The sequence below is a fragment of the Carassius carassius genome, chromosome 18 (assembly GCF_963082965.1).
Source record: "Carassius carassius chromosome 18, fCarCar2.1, whole genome shotgun sequence".
NCBI classification, from domain to species: Eukaryota; Metazoa; Chordata; class Actinopteri; order Cypriniformes; family Cyprinidae; genus Carassius; species Carassius carassius.
Window position 1 is genome coordinate 13,599,580 of NC_081772.1, and position 26,194 is coordinate 13,625,773.

Sequence of the window (26,194 nt, forward strand, 5' to 3'; positions counted from 1 at the left end):
TCAGTGATTCAACATTTGGCAAGGTGAGCGTTTATGGCAATAAAAAAAACCTATTGAAAGATTGCAAACCTTAGACTACTTACCGTGTAGTTTATTCATCTGTAAATGTGCACATTTTAGACATCAAGACAGTGAAAGTGCTAGTGAAAACTACTTTTGTCCTTTTGCACAAAGTAGATTAGATCCTTGGCTTTTAGCACAGTGGCAAGCAAAAAGCAGAAACAAACTAATGGAGTTCATTCACCATTATTGTCTTTTCCCCCCACATAGTGAGCACTGATTTGCACAAATGTTATTTCACCTGGCAAAACCCTGAGGTGCACATTTAAGAATTGTAGAAGTTTGTCTAGTTTTTCTCCAAGCCACAGTTAAAAGCCTAAAGAGGGGCTGGACAGAGCATTGAGAGTCCTGAAAGCTCTTTTGGGGTTTATAGGATTAAAGACCACAGCAGGTGTCATCAGATGTCCCGAGAGAGAGAGATGCTAATGGGCCTCAATTTGTTCTCCTGTATCCTAGTCCTGTTCGGTCACCTCCACCTCTGCTCTCTCACTGTTCCTCAGGCTCTCCTGCAGGCTGCTCAGGCTGGCCCGGAGGTCTAGGGGGCACTGGAGGGGCTCTGGGTATGGCTTGGTGCTGTCTCTGCCGATATGCGATCACTGTGCCCAAGAGCAGAGCAATGACAGTCATGAGGTAGAGATCCCACTCTGGACCCAGCAACTGGTCAAGATCCACCTGAGATAGAAGCTCCTTCAGCTGAAGAAAAAGATTAATGTTATTGGTTTTCCTTGAATAGAGACAAATCAGATTTCAGGTGGATGCTCACTGACGGATGTGACTTACATTGAGATCCTGCAGGTACTGTAGTGCATAAACGAACCCCAGCTTACAGAGGGCCAGGAACACAGGAACCTGGGCATCAGGACTGGCTTCTGCAGCCATATCATAGAAACGTTTAGCCAGATGAATGTCCTGTGGAGGAACAATCAAAAAAAAATAATAATTATGCTACCGATCAAATGTGATCAGTAAATATTTTTTAGAAATGAATATTTTTACTTAGCAAAGGCACATTAAACTGATCAAAATTGACAGTGAAGACGTTTATGACGTTACAGAAATTTTCCAAATTCAAATAGTTACTGTTCTTTTAAACTCTCAATTCATCAAATAATCCTGAAAAATGCATCTCAGTTTGCACAAAAAATGGTAAGAAGCATAACTGGTTTCAACACTTGGACACTGGAGATGTTTGCCATCACAGGAATAAGTTACATTTTTAAATATATTAAAATAGAAAATGGTTATATCAAAATGTCATAAATAAGGTCACCATTTTATTGGTTTTGATCAAATAAATTTAGCCTTTGTGTGCATTAAAAAAGGTGATATTTTGAAGGATAGTGTACGTCTTACAACTGTAAACATGCACAGATATTTCACCTGTTTAATACCAAGGCCCTTCTCATGCATGTAGCCCAGGTTGAACATGGCCTGTGCACTGTGCTGTTGCTCAGATGCCAGGCGATAATGTATGACTGCAGTCTCATAGTCCACATCAGTGCCATAACCGTAGAAATGGTAGTCACCCAGCTTGATTCTGGCCACTGTGTAGCCTGCGAAGAAAATGAAAGATAAAACAGATAATGGGTATTCAACAGCTTCATAGAGCCATATAAATATACACATACTATAACAAATTATTATAATAAACCTTTTGAGACTCTATGAAGCTGTTGAATGTATTATATATATATATATATATATAATATATTATTAGATACGTAGATGTGTACCAAGTAAATTAATGGGCATGATATAGTGAAATTATTTCATCAATATTTAAATCAACTGAATAATATGAAAGTAATGAGTATGACAAAAATGTCACAGTGTAGAAGAATGGTTGCCAGAGACAACAGCAAAATACAGTTAAGCAGCAATGATCCTGTCTCACTATAATTATTGTAAGGTCATCAAAGCACTTTGGCATTTTGCTAGAGTGACTGTGGGTTGAAGAAAACAGTCTAACCTTGAGCAGCTGCTCTGGTCCAGTGGAGCAAAGCCCGTGGATACGTTTCATTCTCATTGAAAATTTGTGACCCCTCTGAAAAACACACAGACACAGAGCAAGATTTATTTTTATGTGAAATGGCTTAAGATAGCTTGGATTTAATTTACCAAGAGACAGTAAACATGATGGCTTTCGGTGCAGATTGCTTTACCGTCACAAAGATTCTGTGACCTAAGTGCTGCTACATCTTTACACATTAATTTCCATAACTTATTTTCCAGTTGCTTACAATTACTATTATAAAAATAATAAATAAAAATAATTACAATATATATATATTTTTTTATCATAATATAGAGATATCCAGGACAGTTTTTCATTACCATGTCAGTGACATTTTAATTGTATTAATTTGTTAAAAGTAACATATAGCTGATTATCTAGCAAAATCTTTTCAGAACACATTTATATTTAAAATATTTTAAAACAGAGCATAAAATATTAATAACTATATTCTCTATGGAAAAGTATATTATATATAAAATATAAAAGCTATACATAAATGACTTTTCCAAGCCTAAAAATAAAAACAATTCAATTTTCAGTTAATCATAACTATGGGAAATCTGTGCTTTATTACAAAATTTTGATTATGGTCAGGGGAGGATGGAAAGGCATTTAAATAGAAGTAACCTTTTTTCTTTTCTTGAAGTTTCAGAAATCTTTTAAATAAAAATGGTTGAAAAGCAAAATTCTAATTTCAAGGCAGATGCTGGCTGATTTGAGAACTATTATGACAGATTTAAAGTATGAGAAAAGCACTGGTGTTTGCTCTCAGACCAACTTGTGACAAAATACCACAATTATTATGCATGTAGGTGTGGGGGGTCTAGAGCAGAGCACTGACTCACTTTGATCGAGGATGAAGGCCACATTGCTCTGGGCGACCTCATAGCCCTGTTCAGCCAGCAGGAGATACTGTACTAGAGCCGAGTCAATGTCGCCCTCCTTAAGGCTTCCGTATGCTGCCATGAGTCTCTCAGACCATCGGCCGCGCTCACACACATTCTTGAAGAGCTGGTCTCACAAACATACAAATACCGTCAACTATCAGAAAAGTTTTTTGAAACATGGCTATGCATGATGAAATAATGTCTCACCTCAACTGCAGTGTGGCATGAGCGCATGACCCCAGTCCCTGTGGCATGCATCTGGGCTAGATTATAGAAGGCTAGGATGTGACCCGCTTGAGAAGCCAGGTTAAAGAATTTAAGAGCCTGTTTATAATCACGTTTCACCCCGATTCCATCTAAAATATGAAGAAAGTTAAAGTCATGAATGCACTTTTAATACTCAACACCCACCAGCTGAAATGACTAACACACTTCTCAGTCCTCACTGTTTGTCAAGATCATGTCAAAGCAGAATGCAGGTGGGAGTTTGTCATGGCAACAATCACCGAGGCAACCAAACTATAAGGAGTCAGCTGTGATTTAAGATAAAAATAAGACAAATCGCTATTGAAGTGGTGCAACAGTGAGCTAGACAAGCAGGTAGAAAGAGGGAAAAGAAAAACAGAAACAGGTTTTGAAGCAGTATTTTTAGAGCAGAGCAACACTTGAAAAAAAAGCTTTTCTATATTTGTTTTAAATTAGGGTATTATAATTAGGGTCTATTAATTATAAAATATCTGCAATATTTGTCGTTGTTATTACTGTATTATCATTTGAACATTTTCATATCTGGTAAAATTATTTGAACGTCTGATGAAATTATTTTAAAATGATTTTATATAATAACAAGAATACTTTATACTGTTCTATATTCTGATGCATGGGCTAAGCAATTGTTGGGAATATGCACACTTCTGTATTTGCTATGAAAATATGAGTATTAAACATTTTTGGTAAATGAATGCATTATTTATATATCGAATCTAACATTCAATATGAAAGGAATGTAAAGGACCTCATGAATGACACTGTTTTGTGGAATTCTGTAATAATAATTCCATGGCCTTTACTGGCTCAATAAAACCTGTTCCTTAGTGTCATAAATGGCTGCCTATTTTTCCTTTTGCTGTAACAGCAGGAAAGGTAATGATACAGAAGTGAAGGGGGAAAAAAGAAAGCAAATTATTCACACGCAATCCCTTTACACACTTACTGTAGTACATGGTTCCCAGCTGTAACTGTCCATCCACCCATCCTTGCTCTGCAGCCTTCTGAAAATACTTCAGTGCCAGGTCATAGTTCTGCAGGATTGAGAAGAAACAACAACTCAAAAGGTCTTTCAGTAATTGCACAATGTTCAGTTAAACCCATCCAGGAAACTCACCACAGGAACACCCCTTCCATACAGGTAAGCCATACCAAGGCCACTCTGGCCAACCGGATTTCCCTTAAAGATGCCAATTAAAATTACACATTAGAGGAGAACATTTGAAAATAAAATGTCTGGATCATGACAGGAAAAAAAAATTATTCTCACCAAGTCAGCAGCCTTTTTGAAATAATGCAGAGCCGTGTCATTGTTCTGAGGCACATACTCACTGCCTTCGGAGTACATCTGAGACAACAGAATGAGAATTAGAGTTAATACAAGAGTGAGATCATTAAGCTACAGTCAAGGAAAACTAAAAAAAAAGTCTATACCTTTCCTAGGAAGGCCATTGCATGTGTGTTCCCTGCATTTGCTGCTAGGTTAAAGTACTCATACGCTCGCTGAAAATAATGACAAATAGAAAATAACTATAAAACCATTAGATGAAATGCAAATAAGTTGGCAGAGCCCAAAAAGAATTACCTGATGATTCTGTTCCACACCTCGTCCTCCATGTAAATGTAACTGTCCCAGACCCACCTAGACAATTTTTTTTTAAATGTGATGGTAATAATCACAAATACAAGTACATCACAAAACCATTAACAACAAAATATGAAAGACAAAATAGCTGCAGTGATACAGTCTATGTTCAACTTCAAATAATGCAACTGGTTGAAATTCTTAGACCAATCCAAAAAGGTTTTATTTTACCTGTGCCTGCACATCTCCTTTCTCAGCCAAGAACTGGTAGTACTGGATTAAATCCTCCTCCAGCATTCCACTGCTAGAACCAGGATTTTCCACTTCATCTAAGAGCCGGATCCGCTGTACTGCACTGCCCCCTGTCAGGGATACATCGCTGGCCACTAATAAAAAAAAAAAAAGGAAACATTGTCTTAGGTTACTAAGACTTAACCACTTAATTCAGATCTGAAACGAGTTAGAAAAACTGAGCAGTACCAGTGATTACAGGTGAGAAGGAGGAGCAAAATTCAAACCAACATTAAATGATGTCAGACATTTTACAGTTATGTTCACAGTGCTGAGAAAAAAAATGAAAAAGTCTCAAACAGTTTTTTTTGGACTGGGGAATAAAGGCATAGAGACCATGATTATAATTAGTAAACAAGATATCTAGATATCCATGGATCCAGATAACTTCTTTTAAATGATGTTGTGCTGAAATTAGACATGTTTAGACATGTATGAGGACAGCATAGAGATGTGACAAGACTCACCGTAATTGGCCACTAGTCTGTAATGAGTGAGAGCAGATTCACAGCTCTGAGGAACCCCAACACCTCCCCAATATCTGTAGCCCTGAGAAGAAAAGAAAAAAAAAAAAAGAAGAATGGCATTTAGTAGATGGCACAGCCAGGAAATGCAGGCCACACAAGCCTTTCCTTGAGAAAGTAGTCATGGATAAATTATGGTGCAGCAGGATCTGTGGTTTCAGTTTTGCTTCATGTAACAGACCCAACATGTCGGTCACAATTTCAATAGATCCAAAGGTTTGTTTAGACACTAAACTTGACATATGCAAAGTCAAATGAAGACTTGACACATATGAGCAAGTCATTAAGTCTACTTTCCTGGGTTGAACAAGATCATCCCTTGTTTAAAACACAGGACAGAGAATCATTCTTACCAGAATCATCTGTGCTACTAAGTTTCCACCCAAAGCTCCAAAGGTGTAGTACACCAATGCCTGCAATTAGATGAAATAAAGCATTTAAATTAAACATTTACATTTAAAATAAGGATGCTTTGCTTTCTAGATAAACGTCATTAGAGAATACCTTTGCTTGACTTGAGTTCACTCCTAATCCTGCAGCATATATGAAGCCAAGTGCCTGTGTGAACACAAATTCATGGGGCCTCAATGTAAAACATAAATAAATAAATAAATAAATAAATAATGATGATATTAAAAAATATGAATGTAGAAAAAAATGTAGTTTTCCTGATACAATAGCACAGCAGTGATACAACAACCCCACACACAGCTGCTATTCTTAACAAATGGCTTGAAATGAGTCACGGGACAAAAAAAGCATCAGTATTAACATACAAAGATGACATTTAGTTAATAAACGGTTGCCATTACAGTCTGGGCTTTAGGGGAGCCCTCCAGTGCCAGTTTCTCGAAGATCTCCTTCGCCTGAGGAACGCTCTGGGGTAAGTGGTCTCCAAACAGCATGGCATATGCCACCTTCTCCATGGCCTTGGCATGACCCATCTCTGCAACTTTCAGGAGTCTGTCATACAACCTATAATACAAAAATCAACATAAATATGAATATACACTGCCATTCAAAAGTTTGTGGTTGTTAAGACTTCTTTATGATTTTGAAAGAAGCCTCTTATGCTCACCAAGGGAGCATTTAATTGAATAAAATACTGTAAAAACAGTAAAATTATAAAATATTGTTATAATTTAAATTTCTAAATTTCTGTGATGGCAAAGCTTTCAGCAGCCATTACTCCAGTGTTACACGATTCTTCAGAAAGCATTCTAATATGTTGATTGTTACTCAGGATAAATTTATTTGTAATTTTTTCGTGGAAATAGTTTGTGGATACATTTAAGATTTTTTATATGCTATATGATTTATTAGATGGGTGAGCAACTGTTTGGATGCACAGAGTAGGATTACAACAGAACTTTCAACACACTCAAATGCATCTAGTATGATAAAACAGCGCTGCTTTACCCTACACACACATGACCGTAAAGAGAAGAAGCTATCGACTGTGGCATAATAAAGGCTTTGCTGCTTTCGAGTCATGTGCCGCACTCATCTCTCATTATCAATCGCTTCAGTGGCCTTGTTTCGCTTCAACGTCTTTCAGCCCCACCCTGTTTCATACTACAGTGATGTTAAGAAATCTTTAATATATTAGATTCATCCATGAACATAATTTCTGCCAGTGTCCCTTCAGATTGCATCTGCTCTGGAGATGAAGACGCAACTCCCATGACTCCACACTTAATCATGGCATCATCAAACTATGCCTTTATTTCTTTGCTTGATTTGAATATGCGCCCTCTAGCGGCAGAAATCACATACTGTGCCTTTAAGGTACAAATGCTCACTCTTAAGGGGTAGTTAAGCTACAAAGATGTATCCTTGAGGGTATTGCACAGGCTACGGGCTTAGTACCAATCCCAATTCTACCCCTTTCCCCTTCACCTTCTTTTCGCTCGTTCACGTGAAGCGGTGGTGGGTGTCTCAATTCTCTTTTGGATGGAGGGGTAGGGAGAAGGGCAAGATAGCCTTTCAAACTAAGTTTTTTCAGGAACCTCAATTCATACGAAGAGGTATGATAAATTTCCCTGCATACGGCAATATGACTGCCCGAGCAAGTATTTTTTGGCATTTATAAGGATTTTAATAACAAATAATCATTTGTTTTACGTTGCATTCAATCTTGTGTTCATATGTACATTTATGTTGTCCAAAGAAATGTTTGCAAAAAAATGGTTCACTAATGTAACTGACTGCATGATAGCGCCACAAAATATTTAATTGATATGCGATGATTCGACAACATAAATACTAGTCTGATGGCAGGTAACTTATCTTTTACAGCACATCTGAGTTTGTGATAAACAAACATCGGCGCATTTTCTTTGACATAGGAGCTAGCGAAATCGTATGATGACGTGTAACGGTGTAGTAGTGGTGTCAAATTTTTGGGGGGGAATATTTTCAGCCCTACCCTTTGACACTATGTTTCAAGGGGCAAGGGGAAGGGGTAGGCATAGGGAACGGGTTTAAAATAGAATTGGGCCTAAAAGTACAATTTTTGCACAATTTTTCAGACAGTGTAGGTTAAAGACATACAAATAACAAGTAAACGGTTGAAAGAGCACTGCAAGAAAAATATGGCTGCACAGCACTCACTCTTTCTTCTGGCTCCTTTGGTTGGTGCTATTAAGCATCTTAATTGTGTCTTGGTACTGTTCTTCAGCCTCTTCCATCAACCTCCTCTGCTCTGCCTGTTCCTCCGCTGTGAGGACAGATGGACACATTACATGCATGTGGTATAAAAACTGCAAGTGCTGCAAATCACAACTGATTTATAAAGGTTGGTAAAGTTAGCACTGATCTCTTCATATCTAGACTACTTGTGCAGAAGAGTGAGCATAGCTTTCTACTAACATGCCAAGAACTTTCAACTAAAGTACTATACTTTTTCACGTAGACTGTAGAGTCACAATATGAAACAATATCATTCATTTTTATAATATTAAGTACACTAAAGTATTCGACCAATAACATCTCACTCACTTTCACAGAAGCCCCATTTCTTATCAGTGTTGTAGTCGTACGTTGTGGCACACCACAGCCTCCCATCTACTCTGCCTTCAGTAGTACACTCCGAAAACTCTTTATCTTGGAAAAGAAAAGGAAACAGGCAGGGCTCCCCAGAGGCCGTTCCACCAATCACCACTGGAACTATGATAAACACCAATGAGAAAATGACACAATAACCAGACACTTTCACAGGAAACCAACTACACACGTGAATGCATGGGTGAGCAGGTTTCTTTTCTTAATAAACATTGCAAACTGTGAGATGGCGAAAAACAAAGAAAGATCTTATGCTGTAAAACCTTAAGATAAGTGACATATACAGTATCAAAACCTTGAATCTGGGAGCAAAAGATTAGCTGTGTAGTAAAGAAAAATGAATAAAAATTATGCTAAATGAATAGAGGAATCTACCGGCAAAACCAGAATACTACATCTTATTCAGGAAGCACCTGCAGACCCCATCTGGATCTACTCACCTTTTTTATGACGCTCCTCTTGTGGCGGAGGTTGACTCGGAAGGTCTTCCTGTTCAATCCCCTCAACCTCACTCTCCTCTCCATTGTCTGTTGTACTGCTGTCAGCCTGGGTCTGTTTAGGGACATACGCATGCCCCACCACAAATTTGGAGCCATCATTACCATCTTTGCTCTGATTTTGACAAATCCATAGACAGAAAACATTAGTACGACTGTTGAAACAAAATGTAAATTCACATGCATGTGTGTGTGTGTGTGTATGTGTGTGTGTGTATATATATATATATATATATATATATATATATATATATATATATATGTAGTGTATACAGTGATCTTTTGAATAAATCCATAAACGTTACATTTACAACATGGATTCTAATTTCTGTTAATAACAAAATACCCAAGTGCAAGTTGCATGGCTCTGATAATATGTCATTACGTTTTAATGCTGTATTACCTTAGACTCACCAGCTGCAACTTCATCATCTGGAAGTACTTCTGTAATCAATATGCCAAACAGTGACGTTTACAGCGCATATACACTCTACATCACATGATAATATATTGAATGTAAATGTTAAATAGCTTTACATTTGAGGTAACGTCTAAATAAACACTAATTTTCCCTAATGATTCAAGAAGAGCCTGTGACTCACCACCAGCTGTCACTTCCAAAGTCACCGCTAAAGCCAAAATAAGGAGCAGACAAGACTTCGTAGTGGGATTCATGTTGCCAGATTGTGCAAAACGTGAGTGCGTGAGTGTGTGGACGACTAAAAATCTGACTTAGTTAAATTTACACACTAACTATCTGTTGTCCTAGCTAACGTTAGCCATTTCGCTATATAAATCTATCAGTGAACTGCAACTGACTGCATAACCGACTAGCTATAGAACTTGACCAGCGAGCCAATCAATCAAAAACTTCTCCCAAGAGAAAAAAATGGATTATAATAAAACAACCCATTCGTATAAACTGGACATTAACACATTTTCAAAGCATTTTCAGCTAGCAGCTCAATAGTGTAACGTTAACTAACTCAATAACAGCCTGTTTACACAGCTAGCACAGCTAACGTTAAACAAATAACACTTCTCAGAGACTAATGCCGTGTCTGTCGCGGACCATGAAAATATTCTAAGACGATTTTCGGAATAAAGTTTCCAAGGTAACTGCAATGTTGGTTAAATTCAGCAACACAACAGTCGTCGATAGGATTTCTAGTGTTTCGGCGTATTTCTGTTCACTGACTGACCCCCTATTTCCTAATCCGCCGCGGCTTCACCAATCAGGAGACGCTATCGGAGAAATCAACCAATCGCTGCCCTTCAAGAGTCAGTTGACCAATCAGATATTCACACACAAGGTGGCCGAGATACGCGAACGGAGCAGAAGTACACACGACAGTTTGCAGGATGTGGGAAGTCTGGGAACGCCTCGGAACAGCTGACTCTCTCTCAGGTGTGTGTGAAATAAACAATATGGAAATATCAGATATTATATTATTATTATAAATACTAGAAATAAATATTTTAAATAGTCTGCAAATAATCCACACTCAGGTTCTGAGGCTCTTTTACGTTATAACATTTATTTTTTGTTTTATTACAACAATGTATTTTTGAGGAATCATGATTATACGATCAATTCGACTTTCACTTCTTCACAAGCAAACATATTTTCACTTACCAAATACTCAGTTTTTCAATAGTTCATTATCTATATCTGGAATGCCCAGACATAACATTCAAACATACTTCTTTCAAACATTACATAAACTCTAATGCACATGCAATAACAAATACAAAAATAATCCAGGCACCTATTTTTCACTGTAAAGGCACAGATGTTTTTGGGCTTCCAGCAATTAACTGGTGCAGGCAGAGTATACAAGATGTGTTTAATGTTCACAGATGTCTTTTTTTCATCTGTTTGCAAGGCACCGAACCTCCAACTGCTCCCCGGGTGCCACAGCATAAATGGCTGCCCACTGCTCCAGGTGTGTGTGTCTGCACAACATGGCCTCGCCCCCTTTGATGCGTGTTCCCAGGGGGGCAGGGTCTCATATTTTTTTGAAGCACCCCTGGACGCCGCCTTTGGCTAGCGGACCCCCACCTGCTGTTAGCATTCCATTGACTACCATTCATTTTGGCGTCACTTTGACGCGAATAAATTTACATCTGAGGCATTTAAAGACTCCATTTGTCCATTCATTATTTCTAAAGAAACACGAAAATGTATAAAAGGCCCCATTACCTTGTATCTTACGTTGTGGCCCCGTAGAAGCAGTTTTTGTAAAAAATAGGTTAACGATTGCGTCATAACCTGCGACTCTCTGTCGCACAGTAGGGAAATTACCGTATGGACAGGAGGAGAAGCTTGCAGGCAATCTTTTACTGTCTATGAGGCAATCGTGGGGACGTGGAGGCATGACGTCAAGGGAGAAGCCCATAGAGAGTCCATAAAAGCAACGGGACAAAATTATTCAACAACGTCTGCAAGATTCGGTGGGTGATTCAGATTTCTCATGGCACAGCGGTTAGAAGACTTACAGGTTGCTCACGTGACATCTATGTCATCAAGCTCAGTTTGAGTCTGCGCAGTACGCCCGAACCCCAGGAAGTGCATGCTTCTAATTGACTTCACTTGTCTCCATTGAATCCAATGGGGTCGCTGTGTCCATTTCTTTTACTGTCTATGCGTGTTCCCAGGGGTAGGGTTTATCTGGGTTCATGATGTAATGAACCCAGGAATTAAACATTTTTGTAGGCATTAAACTGCCAGATGACATCTCCGCTTGCATTGAACTTTCAGTGCTGCTACTTTGAAGGCATTGTTTATGCTCAAACATCAATATTACACACTAACTAATGTTAAAAAAGTGAAATTGCAATCAACCACCCCTTTAAAGAATATTTTAGTGAAAGAAACTGATTTTTACTACCTATGCCAATTTATAGATTCCAAATGCTTAGTCTGCTATTTTTCATAAAAAGCCATTCATATTTAGCAACATGGTACAAGCTAACCAGGGCCGGCCCGCGGCATAGGCGGTATAGGCAAATGCTAAGGGCGCCACTCATCCATAGGGGCGCCAGAATGAGTGAACGAGTGAAATTTTTTTTATTTTATTTTATTTTTTACATATTTTTTTTTATAATAGGCTACTATTTAAAAACCATTAATTCGAAATACTACCAAATAAAGCAAAAAAAAAAAAAGAAAAAAGTCCGGCTCTTCAATCTTCCCCCGCCCATCGAGTGCTTGAAGTGCGTCAGAAACAGAGCGCGCGCACGATCAGTTGTTGGTAATTTGTTGTGTAGCGTGCCCGACGCCGCATCCAATGTAGACAGCACTGCTTTTGTTAACACACAGCTCGTAGAAACGGGCCTGGCAGCTCGCGCCAGTTCTAGACACGGTGAAAGTTTCCTGATTGTGACGGAAGGCCGAATTTACATGACACATTATAAATGATCATAGTCTGCGATAGATACAGTGCCAAAAAGAAGAGAAGAGGATAAAGACAGAGGTAAAGAGATGTAGTAAATGAACAATTTATTGCATAGGAGTAAGATACTATAATTCCATGGCAGTTATTTTTTACCTTAAACTTAATGTTAGCAGTTGTTCTGAGTCCCCAGACTGTGATTTTGTACAATCATGTCAGTTTTAAGACGTATTTTTTATTATCACTTTTTTATTAATGTTTTACTCTACAGTTGTGCAGTTTTGGGGGGATACAGTACAGGCCAAAAGTGTGGAAACATTACTATTTTTAATGTTTTTGAAAGAAGTTTCTTCTGCTCATCAAGCCTGCATTTATTTGATCAAAAATACAGAAAAAAATGTAATATTGTGATATATTATAACAATTTAAAATAATTTGTTTTCAATTTATTATACTTTAAATTATCATTTATTTTTGTGATGCAAAGCTGAATTTTCAGCATCATTACTCCATTCTTCAGTGTCACATGTGACATCCCGTCCATCACATGATCCTTTAGAAATCATTCTAATATGATGATTTATTGTGAGTGTTGGACACAGTTCTGCTGTAATGTGTGTGTGTGTGTGTGTGTGTGTGTGTGTGTGTATATATATATATATATATGCTAAATCATGAACACAATGACAGGCTGAAATGGGCTGTGATGCATGGGGCGCCAGGTAAAATCTTGCCTAGGGCAGCAAATTGGTCAGGGCCGGCCCTGAAGCTAACCATTGTAACGAAGGGCTGCCAATGGTTTTACTGGTGATTACCATAGACTGTATAAAAACAGGGATAACTTTGGTTTTAATACAAATATGACAGACTATGGTAACTTTCCCTATATGAAACACTGAAACCTTATCCATATTATCCTACTTCAAAACCAATCTGTTTTCTTCTTAAATTTAAAGACGTTATAAAATTATTTCAGGTATTAGATGATCCCAATACAAGTGTGAAAATGAGATATGGGAAGAATATAGTCTGTATGATACTGCGATTTTTCCTCAAAACAGACTTTTGGTCGTCAGTACATGTGTATGTCCAGAAGGTGGAGCGCTGACCGATCTTTGATCAGGAGTCTGATCTTGAAGTCTTTTAGAAAATGCATTGATTCTTCAGTTATTGGCATTTGATTGTCATCATTAACTCACTCACACTGTTTTACAATTAAATATCTTGATGCTTTTCAAAGGAACATAGGAAATAGAGTAACATAGGAAATCTAATTATTATTTTTAAGAGCAAACTGTCAGGTGAGCATCCCATCGCTCCATCAGATCAACTGAACAGGGAAAAAGTGTGTAGTTCTGCTTTGTAGGTAACATTATGTAAAATTAATACGTAAAAAATTGTAGTCTCGACACATTGTGTAAAAATGAATCATGTTCATAATTGTAAAAGTGAATATAACTATAAATCGACAATTTTGAATAATTTTCAATCACACGAGGCAAAGAAATATTGTTACATTACCTAATACATTTTTAGAGAGCCAACATTATAAAATAAATCAGTCTAATCCAATAAGAATACTATCAGATGTACATCACATTTATCTGAGAACCACAATCTTGTTGCTATACCACAACAAGGAAGACTTTGAGAGTCTGTCTCCCAGTTGCTATCAAGCACCGCAAACTGCAGTGATATCCCAGGAGTGCAGCTCTGTACCCACCAAAAAGAGACAGACGGAGGGGCACACAGTGGTGTGTAAGCACTTAAGCACTTTTAATGAGCCTGCTGTTTAAGAGAGAGCTGAGACTCTATGGGATCGAGAGCAGATTTCTCCATACATGTTGCGTTATTATTGCATGTTTGTTGCAAGCAATTCGATCCAAGTGCACACGGCCTTCAAATAGCAATCTTAGTTTGAATATAAACGTTTTACAAATAGATCAAAGCAAATAATTTTTAATTCAGTTTTATGTATGAGTTTTATGTATGATTCACATCACTGAATCCCATTTTAATGCATAGCTGCTTGTTTATAAGACTCAATTTTTTTATATAACATTTATATTTGTTTATCTGAAAGATATCGCAGTCGTTCTCTCTTCACATGCAGTTATTGATTTTGCCACCAGGGGGCAATAAATGTCATATTTTCTGTCATTTTAACTGCTTTGTTAATCCCATATTGACAGTCCGTTTTATATCACTTAAAAGGTGTGCTTGACCGGCTGTAGATCTTGAGTAAATACATAAAACTTTTTCATTTCCATTTTTTATTAGACATACTGACCTGCTACAATGTATTGCATAGAATATGACTGCAGAAGAAAATGCTTTATTATTTACATACCTCACAAAAATCTGCTGTCAAAACAGATCAAAGGACAGTTTCTAGGGAAAGAAAAAAATTTAAGGTTTAAAATCGTCGTTAGAAAAAGAAGGAAAAAAACATCTAGCCATTTATTCAAAGGTATACAGGCATACTACATTGTGTAATTTGCTATTATGCAAGACAGCGCTTTATGTTCCTATTTTCATATTGCACTTGGAACAAAGTGACATTTTGAGGTTTCTGATATTACAATTTTATTTGGATAATAAAAAAAGCTTCTTTTTTTTAATTGCCAAATTAACAAGATGAGGGGATGTTTAAAGCTTCCTGTTTTGTGCCTCACAACCAATCAATGAGAAGGACCATGATAATACAAACACTTGCTGCTTTTTGTATTCTCTGTGCAACCAGTACATCAAATGTAACACACATTATTTGATAATCCGTTCATAAGTTTGACAAAGTGTAAACCACTTTACACTGCTGCTCAGTGCATTGCAGCAATACATGCTTCTAGACTAAAGCTTAACGAACATTAGTTTAGAATCAGAAGCTCCTGGGGCTGATTATTGTGAAATAAATGTCCTTCAAAAGACTGAAATTCAAGCAAGGGGAGACATTACATTTAAATGAGGCCGACAACTGAAAACGCTCTTCATTAACCACTTTAGCATAAAAACTGTTAAAAAGCTGCCTAAATAACTGCCTGGTCCAAAGGGAAGTGAACACACTGTGAAGATCCAATCGTCTTTAAGTTCAGAGTTAGAACAGATTGAAATATTTACAAATAATTTCATTGATAAACATCTCTCATAAATCTTCATCTTAAATGTACATGTTAATTATTACTAAGAAGAGGAGGTGAAGTACAAATCACACTTCAAAAAACAAATAAAACCTCCAAAAGGCCGAAGTCTACTGATCATATCTAATTCTTAAATAAAAGCAATATATTATGTCATGATCTTCAGTCAACAATAACAAAACAAACATCAAAACACAAGTAAAATATATAAATACAAATGTCTGTACACAACACAAAAAGCTAAAGAAACAAACTGATCAAGCTTACAAAGCTTAAAAAGCTTTCAGCATTAAAAACAGGTCGCTGAGTCAACGCCAATGGTCTCATCATAAAGTGTCTTTCTGTTTTATCTCATGTTTCCTAAAATCTGAGTGTAAACGTCTTTAGTGTCAGGTTTTGTGAGCGGGAAAGGCAGGGTGGGGTGTCTGCAAGCCTGAGTTTAAAGGAGGACGAGCGCAGCAGTTTCAACCAAAAAACGAAAAGCCTTTCCTGCTGCAACCTCAAACTCTATAATTATCTTTTTATCATTATTATTATATAAATATCTCATGTATTTTTGCTGGAATGTGTAAATTTAACTCAAATTCGGACCGTAAAATGTTTTAAGCCACTAATGATCAAAGTGAGCAATCCATAGGGCAAGGGAAGACTCCACCATGAGCTAACAGACCAAATTGAACCACTTCCACTTGTTATTCTCCAAATTGAACCACTTCCACTTGTTATTCTATTCCACATAAAGCAGAGAGAGAACGAAGCTCCTCCCTTAAACAGAAACGATTGGTCGGGAGGACATCAAAGCCCCTTGGGGCCTCACTGGGGGTGGAGCTTGCTGTGAGCGCACACATACCAACTGTTGTCAAACTCTCAGTGTAGCGTTTACCACTAGCACAGCTCTCCACGTGACAGGAGCGGTTTGCTTTAACCCCCCCCTAATCTCATTCTCTGGTTCTTCCCTTCCCCCTGTTTCTGCCCAGTCTTAATGGAGACAGCAGCTTGTGGCCCTTTCGCATTCGACTGCAGCAACTTGATGTTTGGTGAATGTTAATACAGGTCAAAAACTAAGAGCCTTGCTCTGGTCTACCATTTCACAAGTTTACGTAGTAACTAATGACCAAGTTGTGGTAAAAAAAAAAAATGCCTAAAAGCTTGTGATGAAGGGAAAAGTAAGCAAGTAAGACATCAGAATAGATTAATCTCTGCTCCACTGGAGTAAGTTTGGACATTCAGAAATAGTCTTTGAGACCACAGCATGAGAGGCAACCATAGACATCCACAATTCGTTTTTTTACAGTGTAAATCACAATGCGAGAGCAAAGAGATGTGGACCCACATTCAGGGGGTGAAATGGCTTCTTTAGAGGACAGAGGACCATACTAAATGCTCAAAAAAGTGGCAAACAACCCACTTAGAGCATCATGGGCATAGAGCAGGAAACTCGGGCAAGTCTATGTGCGGGTCCACAGTGTGCAGTTCATCGTCGGCAGTCTTAATTCTCCGTTGTAGGCACTATGTTCATACGAGGAATTCGACGGTGGCTGTGTGTCTGACAATCATGTACGTGAAAAGTAGAAACAGCATTAAATTGCAAGTGATTCGAAAATATAGATCACTTTTTATGTAAGCAATGGCTCCTTCTGAAACCAAAGTCAGAAAAGTTTCGAAAATAACATTTTGAAAAGAAAGATTGAGACAAAAGCCTTTCTTCTACAGCTATATAACTTTGGACTGAATCTTAACATTTGAGGAGAGGCGTCCCTGTGAACAGAGAGCCATATTTTAAACAATCAGCAGTTTTGAAAGTTATTGGAGAGAAACCGTTAAAATACAGTTGTAACAATGAAAGTCTTTGTATAGAGAAAGAGCTCTTGGTATCTTGAGAGGTAGTGTGAGTGCTGCATGTGCATGACATGATCTGATAATCAGAATTACTGACAGTTAAATGTAACGCTTCAGAATATGGTGAAGTTCACAAAAAATAAATGTCTTTTAGCTCATAAAAGCTACGGAGCGTCCATAACGAATCACTTTTCTTCCATCTTCTTTTAAATACAACTATCCAATATAAATAAGCGTCAATGGTAATACTTTGTATTTGTTTCTGAAGTCCCTGCACATTCATATCTTAGTTTGCTTAAATATGAAGGACGGCAGCTTAAGCTCGACCATCTGAAAAAGTCTTAAAATGTGCATTTATCCTACAGTGAGTGTGTCAGGCAGTTTCCTTTTTACATATATAAATATATCAGTCCTTTGTATAAAAATAGACAAAATATTTGTTGTTTTTAAAAAAAAGAATTATTCATTTCCCATAGAAAACACTGGGACGGCTGAATGAGGAAACTGTGATGCGAGTCGTGATTCAGGAGCGCACAAGGATCTCCATGATGTGGTCCAGGTCGTTGATGTCTGAGAGACAGAGCTGTAGGCTGTTGTTGGAGGTGCAGCTGGAAAGGCTCTTGAGGTCGTCGTCGAACTTGCTGCATCTCTGCACAGGAAACGCCAGGACAGAAATGTCAGAGGAGTCGTACATCGACGTGTCAATGTCATCAAATATGTCATCCAAAGCCAAGTCTGTCAAGTAGCTGGTGGAATTATTAATCTCAAATGAGCCAAAGAGTGAATCTGATGGCCTTGTGTCGTCCTCACCAGCAAGGGATGGCAATAGAGTCTCATTTACGCCACCACCAAACTGGACCTCATCATCCTCAGCCATTGTGAGGGGGAATGAAGGGGACAGTGCTCCGGTTAGAGGTGGAGGACAGTCTAAGGGCACAGGTGGCAGGTCAGGGAAGTGGCGTGGGGTGGAGACGTGAGGGAGTGAGGGGCCGAGCATGGCAGGTGGCAAACAGGTTTCCCCCTCCCGTCTCATTTCCTGCTGAATCTGGCGGAGGGTGTTGGCCAGCAGGACTGAACGGTGCAGACTGGGTTCAGCTCGCCGCTGGCAGCTTTGTAGCTTGTCTAGACACAAGTCCAGCACCAGCTGCCTCTGCTGAGGATATGGCAAGTCCTGAGCAGGGTCCTCACATGTGCTCAGCTTACGTTTCACCCCCCGGCCCAGCATGTACCTAGAGTTGAGAACAGAAAGGGAAGTTCAGAAAAACAGAACAGAAACATGACCTACCTTGCATTGAATTGAATTACTACATTAGGTGGCATGATAATTACTTGTAAATCAAGATTTTAAGCTTTACTAAATAATATATTTTGCAAATACGCATCAGAGGATATATCATGTACCAGCAACAGTAATGTTTCTTCGCAAATGAGACACATTGCACAAGCCTCTCTAAACTGCTGAGCTCATCACCGAACAAATCCACAATCAATGACAAATAAAAGTGTCCACAATAAACAGAAGGAAAAAACCTTTTAAAAACTTGATTAAAACTAATTTATGTTTTTTTTTATTCATATTGATTTCATAAAGCTTTTTAAACCTGTTTATAGTGTTTTCAAGAAAGGTTTCAATTTAGTGACTTAAGTGTAATCAAAGTAAAAAGCGATCTTTATAATAAACACATTTCCTTAGACATTGAATAGATATTTAATCTTTAAAATATATCAAATTTTTGACAGTAATGATAAAAAGGTTGTGAAAAAAAGAACAAGTGTGTTCAATGGATTGTACTGTTATCTAACTTTCAGTAGACAAAAACTCAAAACATTTAGATTTTTGTAAATCACATGTGATCTAGGACCTTTATTTGGTGCATGCCACTGTGATGAATGCAAGTCTATCCCTGACAGCCTCGGTTTCATACACATGAACATTCAGTATGGTGTATTTATTTCAATCATTATTTGCAAATATTTTTCATTGCAAAAAGGTATTTTTTTCCGTATATCACGAATTAATAATTCATAAATACTTTTAAATGGATGTTCTTAAAGTCACACAGATTCACATTTTACAACACTGCATCACATTTACAACATTAAACTTGCTTTTTCATAAAAAGGTTGAAATATCTGACATTTCATGACCATGTTAATACTTGAAACACGTTTCTGCATGAATCACGAGAATGCATGCATGTCCTGCAGAGTTCACTATGCGATCTGCCCCAATTAATTACTTTGCATGCTATAAACCAATTGCAAATTTAACAGTACCATGACGTTGTCTGTGCACACCGACTATTGCTGAACTCTATTCTTGACAAACACTTTCGCCTTCAAATTTGACTGCTATCTGATACATGACTGATAACATGAAGCGTCAACCTGGCACAGCTCTTTCTCCTCCTCCTGAGAGGTGGATGCATTAGCTCAAGCTCCTCTGCAGTACACTTGAGAATAAGCTCATGCTTCATTAGTGCTTCCTTCTCACAGAGGAGGAGGATATGCAGCACAGGAGCGCAATGCTTACAGCAGCAGCTCTGCAAAGCCTTCAGTAGTGTGAGCGATACTTACAAGCAAAAACCTCCTTCGAGATACACTATTGAAAATAAAGGCATAAAAGGGGGTTTTCGCAGCAATGCCATTGAAGAACCTTTCAGTGTACAGCTTTTAAAAGAACCATTTTTTCTTAGTGTAATGAACATTTTCCACTCTAAAAAAATATTTTGTGCAATGGAAAGGTTCTTTATGTTATGCCACATGTTTATGCACAAACATAAGCGAAATGTGGCTTGTGGGAACAAGATTTGAATCCAGACCATAACTGCTCTGTCATATCGCCGCCCCGGATCTAGAGAGCTGGTGTTTGAGTGGAAAGTGCTGTAAATGTGAGAGACTGTCTATCCACCTCTGCGCTCTCTGTGGTGTAGGCACCCCCCTCCCTACATCCATCACTCTGAACGAAGGCAGACATCCCCCGCAGGTCTGGTCACTGACTGCTCTTCTCCACTGCAGGGTGCACAGGAAGCTGCAGGAGCCAACAAGAGCCTCTTGTGTTCAGAAGTGAGACAGATGCATTAGTGGGATTGAGAATACACAATCTATGTAGAAAAATGTGCAGTGTTAGGTCTTAATTTAAGTCAATAGATACATCAACCAGTCATGAACCTTGACAAAAGCATAAAGGGAAGGAATAACTTTAATTAAAGAACAACTTACACCATTTGTCTCAAAACAAGTTTGCTTAAACACTTTAAATGCCTGGAAACAGCCTGAACATGTGTGCGTGCACATGAACGGGCTGCAGCGCTCAAGTGTGTCACGCCGGGGCTAGCGGTTATATAACCATGCATGCTAGCAGAGCACTCTGGGCTCATTCCTGCTCAGCCCTATAGGTGCCGAACCCACAAAGCAGTCACAAGGCTTCAAAAGGGACATTTTGTATTCCTGCAGATTTCACAGCTGAACTCTGGCAGGAGCACACGTACATGTGGAAGAGGGTCTGCAGCCCGTCTCTGTCAGCAACAGAAAGTTATAAATGGAATGCGAGCGAGCAAACCACCACTGCTACAGAAAAACAATATAATCAAGAGAATTTTGACATTGAAGAGTTCATATTACACATAGATTATCATGCTTATGACATTAAACAAGTGTTAAACCTTGAGAAAAAGGTCACTGACTGATGCCTGCATTCACATATGCTTTAAAAAGCGTTTTCTTTTTTTCTTCTTTTCAAGAAGGCAAGCTGAACAACTTCAAATTTGACTTGGTCACTATAAAGTCTCGCAGCTTTAAAACAGCAAGGCATGATTTAAATTGGGCCCCTCTGGCCTCTGGGGTCTGCTTGCCATGGCAACAGCGGTGGATGAGAGGCTGGCGCTTGAGTGGCACACAGAGTCTGCAGCTCAAAGACAATAAGCACAACTACGGAGACGACCATCAAAGTGGGAGAACACGAATGGGTCCATAGAAGAGGCAGCATTGCTGTAGAGTATTCTGCGTTGCATCACTTCAGGTCTGCACATATACATGATGGCACTTCACTTTGTTTTTACCTAGTGGTGATTTAAAAGTGAGGCTGACCATGGAAAGTCCCAACAAGGCAATACAATGATACCAAATTTCATATCCAAAACACATTATCTTAACGTGTCCAATAACCAATGTGTAGAACTGATTTTAATAACGGTTATATAACTGCTGCTTGACAATAATAAGTACCTGATCATTAGAATTAAACAATAGTGTTTAATTTACTGAATGGAATCCAATACTTGTTTCTTACTCATTTTGTGGGTGCAGACAGCAAAACTACTGCCCATTTTGCTTTAGCATGTCACACTTACTTTATACTGACTGTGAAACACACATAAGAGGCTGAACAACTGAAAAGTGACTTTGAATGGCTGCTTTCACTTACAGCAGCACAGCACCGCGTAAGTGAAGAGCAGCCTAGTTCCATATAAAGATCAGTTTCACTAAAATAGAGACCTAAAAACTTTTTCTCACTATTTCTATCACTGTGTGGCAGAGGTGGAAAGTAACAAATTACATTTACTCGCGTTACTGTAATTAAGTAGCTTTTTTGTGTACTAATACTTTTTAAAGTAATTTTTTAAATCTGTAATTTTACTTTTACTTAAGTATATTTTGTTTGAAGTATTGTACTTCGCTACATTTTAAAACACATTAATTACTGAGTAAAATAAATAAATAAATAAATCGCTCCCTGGAAACTACGTCATAATGGGCAGGAGGGCAAACTGGCGATAAAATCACAAGAAAGATGCAGACGGACAAAACAGGCGTTAGTGGTGCAGACACCGCTGAAAACAAAACCCCGTCATATTCTGAAGTTGAACTCGAAGGAAATGAAGTGAACCCCTGGCCATATGTATGCTCTATTATGCAGTGTAAGCTGTACTTGCCTAGGAAGACCAAACTAGCAGCTTATAAAATCTCGACAAGACATCAACCGTTCGCAAGAATGTAGAGGTAAGCTAAAAAATTGCATCGTTGCATTGGTGGTTAAAATGAAGCTTTGACATTTTAGCAAGAGGTTTTGCACAAATTAGCCAAAAAGACAGTGGTGAGGAGTGTGCTATTTTTGTTTTAATGATGTGCGCGCGCATTTATAGTGCGTTCTTTCACAGTGTGATTCAGTCTCCTAAAATGCATTTAGAATGATCACAAAATTGAAGATATAGGGGCAGAAAATTCACATATTTATATAATTTCATATATTAAATCAAAATCACACAAAGAATGCCATCGTTTCCTCCAAAAATCATCATGAATATATACATACATATATATAACAGTTCAGTAAACAAGTTAATTAAGAGACTTGCGTTTTAGACACCATATTGCCTTTTTTAGCTCTATTTCTACAACAGAAAATAATTCCAAACACAGCCACCAAAGCACAGTTTTGCGTCTCTGAGCAACATGACAGTGTTTCGTTCCTGAATGAATCAACCGTTTAAATGATTCGGTTCAATCGCAATGACTCACTTATTAACAGTGACTTGCTGACACATACTGGCCATTTTAATTTCACATTTAAAGTATCTTTTGATTTTTTTTAAAATAATTTCTTATCATTTCAAATGATTATTCAACATTTTATGTCTTGTATATCAAAACATTATTCATGCATTTGTAACTGCAGGTTAAATGCATTCTTGTCCTGCACTAAACAGTGTAATACATCTAAATGCCACTTCCAATGAATCTTCTGCATTTCCTCTGCATTAAAAGATGAGTTTGTTGATACTGATTTGCCTGGTAACAGCCCGAATGTTTTATTATTCTAAATAACTGATTCCTTTAATTAAAAACTTAATAGACCTATCCCAGGGGTGTCAAACTCAGTTCCTGGAGGGCCGTAGCCCTGCAGAGTTAATAAACCTAAATGATTAGATTAGCTGGATCAGGTGTGTTTAATTAGGGTTATATCTAAACTGTGCAGGACTGTGGCCCTCCAGGAACTGAGTTTGACACCCTTGGCCTGTCCCATTTTGACTCCCTCCCACTGTTAAAATGTAACTAAGTAATTTTTACTCTGAGTAAAGTTTAAATGAGCTACTTTTTACTTTTACTTGAGTAGATTTTTAGACTGGTACTTTTACTTGTACTTAAGTAAAATTTTATTAATGTAATGGTACTTTTACTCGAGTAGAATATTTTTGTACTCTTTCCACCTCTGCTGTGTGGTTAGTACAACAACAACAAAAAAAATATTAATAATAATGGAAGACCACAACGTGACAGACAGCACTGAAATTATCTTTAGTCACATTCTGAGAACAAGATAAAAGTTGCTTCAACTCATAGGCTGGCTTGAGTTAAGATACTTCCTGCACAAGAGCAAACTGAACTTTATGTGGTGGAGTCATTTTTCTATCTTTTTCTCTTACGTTTTCCCTCTCTTGGCCCTCCCACTGCCCCAAAGGAAGTAGTAACGATAAAGAGGACAGCAGGAAAGAGTATTTATTTAAAAAAATAAAAGGAGGGAGAGAGAGGGTGTACATAAGCCAGTACGAGCGTCAAATAAAGTACTGCGAGAGAAAGTGGGAGGAGAAAGAGAGATTGACTGCGAGTAGGAGGGAGGGAGTAGGTGGCAAATGCCATTGACAAGCCAACTAAGCCTTGAATAATGAACCACTGGGTAGACAGGCTGGATGTCTTAGTTTGGGCAGCTCTGAAACTGGGTAGACTGACGAAGTGACTCAGGGCTGACTCAGTCACGCTGACAGACATGAACACTCACTCACTCATACGAAGCCCGCTAGTCTTATCAATAGTGCAAGTCTGAGTCAGTGGTGAAACCATCTAGTATGAGATTGAAATGATTTTATTTAATCTGAATACTTGCCTACTAAAGAAATAATTCGTCTGTAAGGACTGAGGTGCAAAGGTCAAGACGTTGCTGACAACCCTGCTTTACGTTCGATTCAAAGCTTACTGTGAAAACATGAAAACATCAGAACCTTCTATCAAGTCAATCACTTTTGCAAGAAAAAAAAAACAGGAAAAACCAACTGTTAATTTATTTGCAAGAAGTGAACTTACTGTTTGACAGCCATGAGAGAACAGAACCTAGTTTAGGCACGGTTGACATGCTGTTTACTGCAGAAACCGACAGTTAGCATCTGTAGAAGTCAAATAACATATTCTTTAAAAACGTTAAGGTGATAATTATTATTGCTCAAGCCAATTTTATAAAAACACCCATAATTAACCATACTACACTTCAATTCTTACTATAAAATATAATGACAACCAAATGACGTTTGTATCATTTTAACTCCACAAACTATAATAAAAACTATGGCATTCGCTTTCCGAAAGGTGACTTAGCTGAAACTGCACACGAGATTAAACCACTCTTCGAGTTCTTCGCGTATGAAGACACATAACGTTACTATGATACATAAGTTACTCATCAAAATTCATGTAAAATTACACATCATTCGATTTATGAAACCTCAGTACAACTGAATAGCTTTCACTATTGCTTCAGTTAGACTTATTTGCAAAAAGACGTCCAGTCATGTATTACGAGTGAACGTTATTCGGGGCCAAATGGACACCGTTACGCAACCAAGACCACGTACGGCGTGTAGAAGAAAACGCGAGGTAGCAAAAATCTCTGTACTCTATGGCTCACGCACAATAATCTAAATTTGAGTGTTGAACAGTGTTAATACATAAAACAATTTCCAAAAAAAAGAATGATAACTCAAAGGTCTTCTGCTAGGCTCAAATGACATCCAGAAAACAGTTTATAACTAAAAGTCGTTACCTTGACGAAGAAAGGGCACCATCTCCTCCGGCGGGCTCAACTTCCTTCTTCACAGCAGTGGACTCCACGTCCAGTCGACACATTGTGACAGTGCGAATTCCCTTTTTTCTTTTCATGGACGCCTCGAACGCTGTGATGTCCATTTGACCCATAACATTATGTTTGGCTCAACCAGTTGCTTCGTTGTTTAGCGTTTATTACAACCAACTACTCTCGCAAGACGCGAACGCGCACCGCTAGCCTCCGCGGCTAAGCTCACAAGTGATGGTGATGCGCAATGAATTAGCCAGTTAGCTAGTTCGTAACGTTACTTGGTAAAGTGCAGGCTCTGTCTATTAATTGATTTACCCAAGATCCTCGAATGACCGCTACATTCTCTTAACTGATAAAAATAGGATGTACGGTTGTTTAAATCAGTCGCTGAACTTTGCGTTGAGCTTCTAGACCAAAGTCTCAACATTATTTTGGTAAAACTACGCGACCGATCGCGTCTCTCTCTATGCGTGCACGAGAAGAGAACTCTCTCTTACACTGTAGAATCAACGGGAAAGGAACTCAGCTGATTGACGGTCGTCAGGTGAGACGGCTGTGATTGGTCGAACGCGATCTCAGACCCGCCTAGTAACTGTGCCTGATTGGTGGAACGCGTGATCTGCCCCCGCCTCTCTAGTCAGTCACGTTCGTCCCCCTAACATGCCCACAGACCGAAAACGTGACCGTTTGGAGCACTGGCTCAGTTGTTGGTTTCCATTTCTTTTTTTGCTTTTTGTCTGTTTCATATCTATTTTAAGAAAAAATGCTCCTGAATACTACAGATTT

General features: G+C 38.3%; 1 protein-coding gene across 4 annotated transcripts; it reads right to left on the reverse strand.

Moving 5' to 3' along the window:
• Nucleotides 1-70: 70 nt before the first annotated feature.
• On the reverse strand, nucleotides 71-25,516 carry LOC132092454 (protein sel-1 homolog 1-like). 4 transcript variants are annotated; one of them, XM_059498694.1, is made up of 22 exons: nucleotides 25,376-25,516; nucleotides 24,643-24,722; nucleotides 9,595-9,635; nucleotides 9,135-9,246; nucleotides 8,632-8,799; nucleotides 8,245-8,350; nucleotides 6,444-6,606; nucleotides 6,136-6,189; nucleotides 5,985-6,044; nucleotides 5,575-5,656; nucleotides 5,048-5,202; nucleotides 4,817-4,873; nucleotides 4,666-4,734; nucleotides 4,502-4,579; nucleotides 4,349-4,411; nucleotides 4,178-4,265; nucleotides 3,172-3,320; nucleotides 2,923-3,088; nucleotides 2,030-2,104; nucleotides 1,441-1,613; nucleotides 841-969; nucleotides 71-753 (listed from the first exon to the last, which is right to left on the reverse strand). In XM_059498694.1, the coding sequence occupies exons 2-22, from the start codon at nucleotides 24,689-24,691 to the stop codon at nucleotides 547-549; spliced, it is 2,244 nt and encodes a 747-aa protein (XP_059354677.1). In that variant the 5' UTR covers nucleotides 24,692-24,722; nucleotides 25,376-25,516; the 3' UTR covers nucleotides 71-546. The 4 variants fall into 4 exon arrangements, with proteins under 4 accessions (XP_059354677.1, XP_059354675.1, XP_059354676.1 ...); XM_059498692.1 differs by having other exon boundaries at nucleotides 9,135-9,306; XM_059498693.1 differs by lacking the exons at nucleotides 24,643-24,722; nucleotides 25,376-25,516 and adding an exon at nucleotides 9,794-10,539.
• Nucleotides 25,517-26,194: the final 678 nt, after the last annotated feature.